At 39.4% G+C, this 13,005-nt stretch overlaps 1 protein-coding gene across 1 annotated transcript in view; it reads left to right on the top strand.

Moving 5' to 3' along the window:
- CCDC68 (coiled-coil domain containing 68) overlaps window positions 1–13,005 on the top strand; it is a 33,468-nt gene that overhangs the window by 18,127 nt on the left and 2,336 nt on the right. Inside the window, exons 5-9 of the mRNA XM_081315690.1 lie at window positions 1,379–1,507; window positions 5,666–5,748; window positions 8,677–8,782; window positions 10,800–10,883; window positions 11,853–11,929. Of these exons, the coding sequence (XP_081171816.1) occupies window positions 1,379–1,507; window positions 5,666–5,748; window positions 8,677–8,782; window positions 10,800–10,883; window positions 11,853–11,929 (479 nt within the window). The remainder of the gene's footprint in view (window positions 1–1,378; window positions 1,508–5,665; window positions 5,749–8,676; window positions 8,783–10,799; window positions 10,884–11,852; window positions 11,930–13,005) is intronic.

Raw genomic sequence — 13,005 nt, 5'->3', positions numbered from 1 at the left:
AACATCTGGCTGACTGTGCGATCAACCATAATAGCGCAGATCCCAGGTCCATAATATACTATCCTTGAAAGCCGTAAGTGGGGAGTGTTTCAAAACTAGATCGATCCCTTGCTTTTCATCATTTTTCTTTTTAAAAGACGATTTGATATAGTTGATTCTGAAGTGGGAAGGAGCAGAAATTGTAGAGAATATTCATAGCTCAGGTTGTCGATTTTGGCAGTGGTTTGTTCTCCGAGCTTCCTGTTTCAGACATTTCATTACCAAACTAGGTAACATCTTCAGTGGGGGATGAAGGGTCTTGTTCGATTTCTTCTTTGCTTATACAAGTCCTGGGTGGTGTTGTGGTCAGTTGGTCACGTGACTGGTTGCGGTGTTTGAAATTTACCTCCTCACCAGTTTAATTTCATGCCCTGTAAACAACCAGTCACATGACCAACTGACTACAACACCACCTATTTAAGGACCTATATAAGCAGAGAAGAAATCAAACAAGACACTTCACCCTAAATCCTGCTGGAAACGTTACCTACATTTGGTAACAAAGCATCCGGGAGCTAAACAGCAAGCTTGGAGAACAAACAAATATATATATAAACCTTTATTGTCAAAGTACAACATGTGTACATTGAGATTAGCTGAGCCTCCCCCCCCCGTGCTCTCTCCCCCCAACACACAGTGACAACAAACCCTCCATCCTACCACACCATGTGAACCAGCTACCAAAAAACTACCAACAGCTGCCAAAATGAGCAGAAATGTCCAGAAGTGTAAAAATGGACTTTACATTTTGTTTCAGAGAGTGCCTTTCTGGATGTTTAATATCTGAGGACTACCTCAGGAAGAATATCTTACATAAAAAAACCTCCCATAGTAATTTTCCTGAGTTTTGCTGCCTGGTGCTAAAGGTGACATTATTGTTACCATCACCATCGAAAGCTCAACTCTACAGTTTTGCTGTCTTCCAATTGTGAACTGTGAGAAGGCCATAGTTAAAGTGATTTTTAAGAAGATGATAGGCCATCATAGAGGACAGACATTTTTCTAAATCAAGTTTAGTGTTAACACTGCAGTTTTGTGTATTTCTTCCCTCAAAATAGTAGTCAGTTCCACCTTTAGTTTTTAGCAGTTGTGGGACTCCCAAGTAGGAATCACCAAAGAGAGACTGAGAACTCCAAACAACTCTGTGATGTCAGGGGAACTATGGAGAACAGGCCACTGTAGGGTTTTCCGAAAAAAGAACTGGCCTATGGCTGTATTCAGAGTGTGGGTGCTACTGATTCCAAACAAAAACCAGTTTGTGTCCCTTGCCTTGAGCTAATAACATGATATAATCTGTTTCTAAAGTCTTCAGAACCCGGCTTTTGCTTTCTAATTGCAGACCCGCAAACTTGAGCAAGAGCAGATCTTAAAGCAAAGCACTGACAGCCTCGGCCAGCTAAGTGTGCAGCTGAATGAGAAATATGGCCAGATTGAAGAACTGGAAAAACGAGTACAAAGGATGGAAGAGGTGAGACTAAAATCTGGTTGCATCAGTCATGTACATTCATGGCAACCATTCCGCCATCTACCAATGACCGCCAAAGCTCCTGTAAGGATCCACTTCAACTAACCACCCAAGAAAGCAGAACTCTTGAAACAGGCATTGTCTCAAAAGGATACTTTTATTAGGGGTCAGTGACAGTAGGGAAGTCAAGGCGAGATCTGGGGGAAATCCTGCGCAAACGGTATTGTTAAGCAAGCAATATTCCTCCTCCCACCAAATCATAATGTCCATTTGAAATTCAGCCCATCCATGGATGGTATGATGTGCGGGTGACTGGCACAGTTGGCGCACATCTCAAGGTCTTCTCCAGCTTTCGTTTCTCTGTAACTGTCTCCCTGATAAGGGAGATGCATTCCTTTCTCAAGGATAGAGGCAGGAGAGGGAAAGCAGAAAGCAAAAGTTATCCCAGGCTCCCCCTTCCCCCAGCAGAATGGCAGACCCCAAAAGTAGGATATATATGCAAGGGAAAACACAGAGGTTTTGCGGACCTGACAGCTCCCTAAGAATTTTAGTGGCCTTGTTCAAAGTTACAACGACACTGCAAAAAAGGGACTTATGACCGTTTTTTGCACATACGACTGTTGCAACATCCCCATGGTCACATGATCAAAATTCAGACGCTTGGCAATTGGCTCATATTTATGATGGTTGCAGTGTCCCTGAGTCATGTGATCAAAATAAAAAGGGAAGCCAGTGTCACTTAGCAACCGTGATTCATTTAACAACTGTGGCAAGAAAAGTGGTAAAATAGGGTAAAATTCACTTAAAAACTCTTGCTTAGCAGTGGAAACTTTAGACTTAATTGTGGTTGTAAGTCAAGGACTACCTGTATGTACCTATTATTGTTGGTTGTACTGCGCATGTTAGGTCAAATATTGTGATTGCTTTCTGTATGAAACTGGTGATTAATCTAACACTTTTCAACTGGTGAAGCTCATTTTCTTTTCAAGCCAGAACTAGAAATGACAAACATTTACCTATTCCTTACTCATTAGATTTTTGCAGGACACTCTGTATTTGACATTAAAGTTTGTGACAGTGTGTGGGATCTGGAGGCAAGAAACCATTTTTTAATGTAGGTGTTAACAGAAAACTGTTGAGGTGAGGTATTATTTCCCCGGGAAATAGAAGAAAACCAATTTGTGACAACCATTTGAACTCCTGCAATATTTATTCTTTGCTGTTATTGAAACACTCCAGCGAGGCCTTTTGCAAAACTTTCTCAGTGGATTCACTAATAAGCATTGACACTTGTGAAGCAAACAGAGTTACTGCAGCAAATGTATTACCTAAAATCCAAGTCACCATATGCTTCTGTAATTAAGTTGGAAGACAAAGGAATCAGATTCCGTTAATGGAATCTCAGCAAAGGACTCAGACTGAGAAGCTTTGGAAATGGGAAATGATAAAATGATAAGATGTTCACCTCTGGTCCTGAAACAGGTAAACTCATCAAAATTACAGTTGTAGCATTCTCAGTCATGACAAGTTCCTGGTTAGGTGACATCCTTTACTAGATGGGACTGCCCTCTCTGAAAAGATACTAAAACATTAATTTGTTTGTAAAGATTTCTTTTTTGTTTAAGGTGGTCTGGAATTTGAAATAACATTTTCACCCAACATTTTACAAAACATAGTTGTGCTGTGCTGAACCCAAATAAACAACAGGTTGGCTTACTGTGACAGCCTGGTTCACTTAACCAGCTAGGATGTTGGCATTTTCCTAATGCTATGTTCAACCACAGACTATCCTACACCACCTCAAGCGGTCCAATCCTAATTGGACATGTTACACGAATCATGCCCCTCACAGAATAAGAGAAATGAAGGTATCATATTTTAAGAAAAAAATCAAACAAATTGAAAAAGGTTCAGAGAAGAACGAGAAAGGAGGATTGGAAAACTGGCAAAAAACTGGCCCAGGAGAGACTGAGGAAATGGGTATGTTTAGCTTTGAAAATAGAAGATTACAAGAATATTTTTTTTTCAGCTGGTTACTGATTGAACCCATTTTTAAAATGATTTTAAGCTGCAGAAGGAAACATGAATGTTAAGAAAATTGTTCTTAAGAATAACAGTTCACTTTGGAAAAAGTGCAGAGAAGAGCAACTAAGACGATTAAAGGCTTGGAGACTAAAACAGATGACGAACGGTTGTAGGAACTGATACGGCTAGTCTAGAGAAAAGAAAAACTATGGGAGACATGATTTTTTATTTTTATTTTTATTTTTATTCCATTTATATCCCGCCCTTCTCCGAAGACTCAGGGCGGCTTACAAGCTTAGCAGTAGCCTTCATTCTATGTATATGCCTGCTTATTAGGGCTTTCACACACACCCCCAAGCGGCATTATTACAAAGTCAGCTTAATTGCCCCCAACAATCTGGGTCCTCATTTTACCTACCTCGGAAGGATGGAAGGCTGAGTCAACCTTGAGCCTGGTGGGATGCGAACCTGCACTAATTGCAGGCAGCTGGTGTTACTTAAGGAGGCATTAGCCCACTGCTCCACCAGTATTCCAGTATTTGAGGGGCTGCCCCAAAGAAGAGGGCGGTCAACCTATTTTCAAAAGCATCCAAAGGCAAGACAAGAAGCAATGGATGGAAACTAATCAAAGGAGAGAAGCAACCTGGAATTAAGGAGAAACTTCCTAACAGTGAGAACAATTAACCAGTGAAACAGCTTGCCTTCAGAAATTGTGGGTGCTGGAAGCTGTGATCTATCCGACTTTGTACAATTTTGAGAAAAAGTTGACCTATAAAGAGTTATTAGATTTAAATGGGAACTTAAAAACAAAGTTATCACTTCAGGAACAGGGGGTAAATTTAGATTGGTGGACCTACCTGCAAATTAGTAGTAAATACACGAAGGACAGGCAGAGGCCTGGAATTTGTCGAGAGCTCCATACCCTGGATAGGATTTTGTTGGGAGTGGATGATAAGATCTTATCAAAGTGTTATAAATTTTTTATGGCTATGGAAGTAGCTGAGGAGGGCGCGAAGACCTTGATCCATGCCTGGGTGAGAGATTTAGGTTGCTCAATAGATATTGAGAGGTGGAGTGAAATTTGGGTTAAGAATATTAAGTTAACATGGTCAATAGCACATAAAGAAAATATATATAAAATGGCATATCATTGGCATTTATCGCCGGCTAGGCTCGCCAAAATGTTTCCGGGAACATCCCCAACCTGTTGGAAATGTGGTGTCAAAGAAGGCACATATTTCCACCAATGGTGGACCTGTCGAGAGGCTATGAATTTCTGGAAGAATATTCAGAAATGGCTAAGTGAGATGTTGTGATACCATATACAATTGTGTCCCAAGGTATTTTTATTGGGGATAAGACCACAAAATATAAACAGAACTGTGTGGTACTTGTTGTTACATGTAACCACTGCTGCAAGATTGGCATGGGCCCAATATTGGAAGATGGATGTTAGCCCACCTGACCAAATAGTAATTCAGAAAATATTGAACTGTGCGGAATCAGATCGGCTTACTATGATGTTAAGGGGATAAGGGGACACAGATTACTATTTGTCTTGGAGTCAATGGTACAATTGGATGTCAAAAAGAGTTATTAATTGAATCTTATTACTTGTTATATGCAATGATTTTTCCTTTCTTTGTGGTTGCTTTCTTATATGTAACCGGACAACCTTATTTCCTCCTCGTAATGTGATGTAAACCGCTATTGACTTAATGTTTACTTGATACACAAATAAAATTGCAAAAAAAAGAAAAGAAATTGTGGGTGCTTCATCACTGGAGGTTTTTAAGACATTGTATAGGGTCTGCTGCTTGAACAACCCTCCTGCTACATTTTGATTGTAATCATAGTAGACTAAGAGAAGGGTGAACTGCCCTAAATTAAAAGCATTCAAGTAGATACTGGTCCACCCCATTTTAATATGGATTCCTGTCCTCAGCAGATGTTTAGGGCAAGATGATTTCATCTCTCCTCTTCCTACTATGAGGTTTTGCATATCTGCAGTTTGCCAGCTGTTGTGGTCATCCCTGAAGGTGAATTCTGAGGAATGTGTTTAACTTTGAATGATGATGATGATTGTTAAACAAAAATGTACACCAGGCACAATCCTTGTTCCTTTGCTCCCTTTAGGAAAAGAAAACACTGGATGAAAAGAAGCAGCTTTTAAAAAAGAAGTTGCATCGGATGATGTCAAATGCTGAGAGTACTAGAAGGTTAGTGAACTTCACAAAACTTTTTTTTAAAAAGCCTAAACCCTAAATCAATAGGGGTCTGGAAATACTTAGTTTAGTTTAGTTTAGTTTTATTATATTTGTATACCACCCTTCTCCCGAAGGACTCAGGGCGGTGAACAGGGCATATAAAAATACAGAATACAAAAATTAAAAAGAATTAAATAGTAGCCCAGCTAAAACAATCAATACTAATATAAAAATCCCCATTAAAACCCCAACACATCCCCCATCAGGCCAGGCCGGCTTGTTCAAATAGATGGGTCTTCAGACCGCGTCGGAAGGAGCGAAGGTCAGGTGTCATCCAGAGCTCGACCGGCAACTGATTCCATAAAGCCGGAGCGCCCACAGAGAAGGCCCTCCCCCTGGGGGCCACCAGCCGACATTCTCTGACCGGAGGCACCCTGAGGAGGCCCTCTCTGTGGGAACGCACAGGGCGGAGGGAAGTTGACGCCAGCAGCAGGTGATTGCCCAGAGTGTTTAAAAGCGAGGAGAATCTTTGTATTAGTAAAAGATAGACCGCTCTAAATTATACAAGAGCCGCAATTTATAAAGAAAAATTAATCTGTATAATGGCATGTTCTCACCTGATTTGATTTTAATTAGGAAAAACTGTTTGATAGTATCATTTAATACAGGTGGGTATACTCTTCTCCTATGGCAGAAACTCTGGGAAATCTGCACATGACATATGACAGATGGCAGGAGCAGATCTATAGTTCTTATCCATCTTCATTTCAAATGCCTCCCATCGCATCTCAGGCCATACACTGTGTAGTCTGTATACAATGCATCTTTTACAAAAGAGCAGGTGAATCCCCTTACAGTAGGTGGATCCCATATCACATACTTTTCTGCATAAATACCAGATATGTAATGGTAGACTCAATCTTTCCCAGCATGAGGCTCTTCTCCAGTGAGTCCTTCCTTCTCATTAGGGGGCCAAAGTATTTGAGTTTTAGCTTCAGGACTTCTAAAGAGCAGTCAGGGTTGATCTCCACTAGGAATGATTGGTTTGAGGGCAATAGAAGAAAGGGACAACAGAGAATGAGGTGGTTGGATGGAGTCATTGAAGCAGTAGGCGTGAGCTTAAATGGACTCCAGAAGATGGTAGAGGACAGGAAGGCCTGGAGGAACGTTGTCCATAGGGTCGCGATGGGTCAGACACAACTTTGCAGTTAACAACAACAACAACAACAACAACAACAACAACAAATGATAGACTCATCCTGGCATCTATGCTTGGTGGCTGGTTACCATATTACGGTATGTCACATTTTATACCAAAATTGACCAGCAAATTACCAATTAAAAAAAGAGCTGATTTGTAAAGTGAGGCTATCAGGGTGCACAGTACTAGAAGATAAAATACAGGTTCAGGATTTTGGAGAACAAAAGAAGCACAAAAGAGACTTCACATAATAATTGCACTTAATGCAATCACCTTAACTGATGGCCAATTAAGAACTTCTAAGGGACGCGGTGGCTCAGTGGGTTAGGATGCTGAGCTTGTCGATCAGAAGGTCGGCAGTTTGGCGGGTCGAATCCCGAGTGCCGCGTAACAGAGTGAGCGCCTGTTACTCGTCCCAGCTTCTGCCAACCTAGCAGTTCGAAAGCACGTAAAAATGCAAGTAGAAAAATAGGGACCACTACAGTGGGAAGGTAACAGCGTTCTGTGCGCCTTTGGCATCTAGTCATGCCGGCCACATGACCACAGAGATGTCCTTGGACAAATGCTGGCTCTTTGGCTTTGAAACGGAGATGAGCACCGGCCCCTAGAGTCGGAAACGACTAGTACACATGTACGGGGGAACCTTTACCTTTTTAATTAAGAACTTAAATGGAGCAGCAGGGCTGAAGCTATGCTTATCTAGAAAAGACTGATGTGACTGGTGAGATAAAGGAAGAGGAAAGAAATCTGGCTGGCCAATAGTCAGTTGTCTATGGAGATTCTCCGTCATCCAGGTCATAGTTATCTGAAAGGTGCATTTTCAGGAGGCAACTGGACTTTCTTGTTTTTCTTTGGAGACATTTCACTTCTTATCTAAGAAGCTTCTTCAGCTCTGAGCAGATGATGAGGAATGGAAGGATTTATATTCCTTGCAGACAGCTGGTCATTTGCATTTAGAGAGTCATTGAGGCCTTTTGGAGGTTTATCTATGTCGTCAGGATCACCTGAGTATTGCGAATGTGTGTGGAGCCTTATGGCTGCAGGATGTTTTCTGCCCTGTTCCTGTAGTCTGCAATGTTTTCTGGAAATCCGTTCATACTGCCGCACCATTCGAAGGGTGTTCATCCCAAAGTGCATCGCTAAATGTCTATGGAGATTCTCAGCTATCCAGGTCATGGTTGTCCCAAAGGTGCTTTTTCAGGAGGCAACTGGACTTTCTTGTTTTTCTTTGAAAAACATCTTCAAAGAAAAACAAGAAAGTCCAGTTGCCTTCTGAAAAATCACCGTTGGGACTGACAATCAGTTATGAAGACATGTAATGGTTTATTCATTGATTTTTAACAGACATCTTAGAGAAGATCTTCAGAAGAACATATAGTTCCAGTATGGTCTTCATGATGAGTGCCATTTGCTCTCAGATCATCCAAATTTGGTTTGCTGGTTTTTGTCATTGCTAAGTAGCATTTCAACCTTCTAAGGGCACATTCATAAAATTGAAAAGAGAAAGGTTAACAAAACCCCCAAATCTAAATTCTGTTGGAACAAGAGATCTTGATCAGTTCCTACTAATATGAACATTTCATCATCTTTTGCCAATTTGGTCAATAAGAAAGTGTCCATCTTCCATAAAGTTTATGCAAATTTTCTCAATGGCTTTATCCAAATTACTCTTCATTTTCCTTCCTTTATTGCTTTGCCAATGCATGCATTAGCAGATTTTTCTTTCTCATTTGTTCCAGCTGTGTAAAAGTTCAGTCAGAGATGTGTGTTCTTCAGGAGCAGATTACTCACCTGGATAGTATGATCCATTCCCAGCACCAACATTTGCACAATCTGATTCACCAGGTTTGAATAATTTATTTCAATATACTAGGAGCAAAGCTCTGAGTTCTGATCACCACATAGTGAAATCATCTTCATGTATGTGTGGGAAGGAAGGACTGAGAAACATGGGGGATTGGCAGGTTTACAGAAGACCCCCTCCCCTCAAAAAAATGGGAACTGAAAAGGGAGGTGTTTATAACCGTTATACATTTCTTCATTTTCATGGCATAATTTTCTGTTAATTCTTCCATTTATTTGGGCAGCAGTCAAGTAAAACCCTTCAATCAGGCTTTTGTTATTATTTTGATTTGAACATGAGCAAATCTGTTCAAGTACTGCAGTCTTGTGCATTTATATTTGCAAATTATTTTGAAATATAATATGTGTATGTGTGAGAGTATGTGTGTATATATTATAAATATTCTATATATCTTATATATAGGATTAATGTACGGTAATCTAATTTTTCAATAGGTTCTGCTGTTGTGCTCTCATTAATTAAAACAATCATTTAGTATAGTTGTCTCAAATACTTGAGATGCATATTGAGATAATATTAAGGTAAATGTTTGAAAGAAGCAGTTATCCAATTAATCACTGAACAAAAAACAGAAAAGTATAAAACAGACAAAACGGGACATTTTTGAAGATAAAAATCAGAAAAGCTCATGAATGAAAGAGAAGAGTTATTTCTCTAATCATACATAGGCAGTACACTATGAATGTTAAAACTAAAGTAAAAAGTTTTATTTTTTATATCTCTGGAGATATGGATAATAATACTATACTAAAATTAATTACTACACATTTGTGTATTTTATTTATTTTTCTCAAACAGACACATACACACACCACCCGAAGGAGTAACTAAGTGAAAAATGTTAGCAAAGATTATAATATATACCAATCTGAATGTAACTGTGTTTTTTTTAGAAGAATAATGTTTTGTAGTGGTCAAGCTTTTGATCCTCAGGTGACTTTGGACCAATTATTCTCTCACACAGCTTCTTTCTGTGAGGAAAAAAAATATGAAGGGATTTATATAAAGCACCTTGAGCTGAGGAGAAAAGGTGGAACATAAACATCAGTTATTATTTTATTATTTATTTAGTCTTGAAAAAATAAGATTTAAAAGCAATTACATAGCAAATGCTTATTTATTCAGTTTATTTGTTGCCTCACTGCCGGCAGCATACAGATATTAATGATTAAAGCAATAATGTAGTAATGTTGAACAAATAATGCAGTGCAAGTAAATATCTAATACATGTATGTTCAAAGTTCAAACATGACTCAGGATGAAGCCCACTTCCATATTACTGTAAGGCATTCAAGGCAACCTATTGTTTATGTATGAATGGTTAGGGTTCGAAGTTATGATGGACCCAAAAAAGGACTTACAACCTGGATCTGAGCTTCTGATGGTCTCCTCCTCAGTCATGTGACCGAATTTAGGATGCTCAGGAACATGGCCATACTTACAGCTTTTGCAGCATTCCCCAGTTACACTTCTGGTTTTTGGCAAAATGGTGCCATAAGCGAACCCATTGGTTTATTTTATGACCACCACAAAAAACATTGTAAAATCAGATCTGCCACAAGACGGACTTGTTTTACTACTATCACAACTGTAATGGCAGGCTCCATAAGGTTGTATGCTGAAGACTGCCCATAATTCTATATAAATCTGAAAATACCTTTGATTGTAAATGATATGATTCTATAGTACATCATTCTGCAGACATTGGTAAAATGTTTAAATCTGATTGGTAGAAGGGCATGAACTTTCCCTGGCTTCAAAAATCTTCAGATGTGTTAACTTGAGAAGAGGCTCTTCTTCTTAAATCACAATAAGAACAAAATGTAAAGAAATGCAACAGAGTAAAAGGTATAGATTTTTTTTTAATAATCCCGGCAATGTGAAATGTTATTCAGAGGGCCTTCTGCTGTGAAATAATCTCATGGATTTTCAAGGCATGGACTTTGAAATTGTATCTAGGAAATTTTGTTACTAAATAATTACTCCACATTGTTTTAGATTGAGGGGCTGAATAATGAACTGAAATATCAGGATGAAAGAATAGAAAACCTAAAAGACCAGATAGTAGTGCTTCAAGTAAAGGTAAAGTAATTATTCTTACTATTATGGTTTGGCACACTGTTAACCAGATTTTTAGACTGGATTTGGCATTTTTATTTATCTATCAAGTCCTTCCCAAGGACCTGGGATAGGCAGATGTTTTTATTTGATGGTTTTGTTGCAGGAAGTAAGATGTTCCAAGTCAAGTCCTAAAGATGCTTTTCCAAAAGGCAACTGAACTTTTCAGTTTTTTTCCTTGAAAATGTTTCACTTCTCATCCAAAAAAACTTCTTTAGTTCTGTGCTGAAGAAGCTTCTTGGATGAGAAGTGAAACATTTTCAAGGAAAAACCCCCCAATAAAATCCAGTTGCCTTTTGGAAAAGCCCCTTGGAGACAACCATGACATGATGAGTTAGAATTTCCATAGACATTGTTCCAAGTAAAGCTGCCTTTCGCAATTGACTGATGGTGATTTTTGTCAATGCCGATGTTGTTCAAGTGGTGCTCCTATTACTATTGATACTGCTTTCTTTTCCCACAGTCATTTCACTTCTGTTTTTATTGTTTTTATTGTTGTTATTTGAAAACTCAGATCTGTTCTATCCATTATGTTGACTCACTCTTCCCCTTCCCCCAAAAAACCTGGATGGATCAATTTCAGGACACAGCATTTTTGATAAACTTTCCTAAATATTATGGCAAGCCTTAATATTGTAATGCTCCAATAGAATATGTGAATGTTGTAAGATCCAAATCAGATTCAATCATTTGGTTTTGCAGCATCCTCAGTATTAGGAGTTTACAAGATCAATTTTAGGCATTGCTATCTCTACCCAATTATGTGTGTGCTGTGATGGCATTTAAGAGGCACTTCTATTTATTCCATCTTTTTATTTAGTTGCAATTTGTTGGTCTTTTATAGGACACGCAGGCCAAAAAAAGCTAAGCATCTATCTGTGACAATATTTGAGTTTTATATGATGTATATACTTATATACTCTAAATTTCTAGAACAATGAACTGAGGTATCAAGTGGAATTCTACAAGAGCCAATCAAAACAAAAAATCTCCAAGGCTGTTTGCACAAGGTATGTCTTTTCCTTGTTTTATGGTGGTTTAACAATTACATCTCTAGAAATGTTAAAATTCTTTGATTTGAGTGATTAAAGACTTCTTTCTTTTCTCCCAACTCTGCCAAAAATGCCTGGAAATTTCTGTGTTTTTTAAGGGATGCAATATAATGAGGACAACTGAGAACTTTTCCCCTGGAAATGCTTCAATTTGGTGGCCACCACTAACACAGTGGGAAACTGCAAAAGTCTCTTTCCATATGGTCCAGTTCAGGTGTATCAGGACTGCAACTCCCCAAATTCCCATCTGATTGGGGATTCTGGAGATTGTAACCCCATTTGAAGGGGTTTAGATTGGGAAAGGATAAAGTCTTAACTAGGTAAAGGTAAAGGTAAAGGTTCCCCCGCACATGCGTGCTAGTCGTTTCCGACTCTAGGGGCCGGTGCTCATCTCCGTTTCAAAGCCGAAGAGCCAGCGTTTGTCCGAGGACGTCTCCGTGGTCATGTGGCCGGCATGACTAGACGCCAAAGGCGCACGGAACGCTGTTACCTTCCCACCGGAGTGGTCCCTATTTTTCTACTTGCATTTTTACGTGCTTTCGAACTGCTAGGTGGGCAGAAGCTGGGACGAGTAACAGGCGCTCACTCTGTTACGCGGCACTCGGGATTCGACCCGCCAAACTGCCGACCTTCTGATCGACAAGCTCAGCGTCCTAACCCACTGAGCCACCGCGTCCCTTTTAAGTCTTAACTAGTAATATCTTAATTATAATAGCCTGTGGAATGCAACCACCCTTTTTCTCTATGATCTTAAACTTGGTTACTGATGTAACTCATCTTCTGGTTCATTGAATAAACTGGATGATAAGCTAATCAACCCATATTAGATTCCCACAACACACAAAAGCATGTAAATTCTAACTGAGGTTAAAACTATCCAAGCTTAGCGTGACATAGGAATGAAGCCACCTGATCTGACCTGGTTAGGTTTGTTGGGTTTCAGCAGCAGAACTTGTGCTACATGTTGTGTATGAAAAATTGCAGGAGCTGAAGTAGACAGTGGATAATAGAGTTGTTGACAGGTTATATAGCTC

This window comes from Vipera berus, assembly GCF_964194415.1.
Source record: "Vipera berus genome assembly, chromosome: 2".
Classification (NCBI taxonomy): domain Eukaryota; kingdom Metazoa; phylum Chordata; class Lepidosauria; order Squamata; family Viperidae; genus Vipera; species Vipera berus.
The sequence above is the reverse complement of the archived record's forward strand: the minus strand, read 5'-3'. Positions and strand labels throughout refer to the sequence as shown.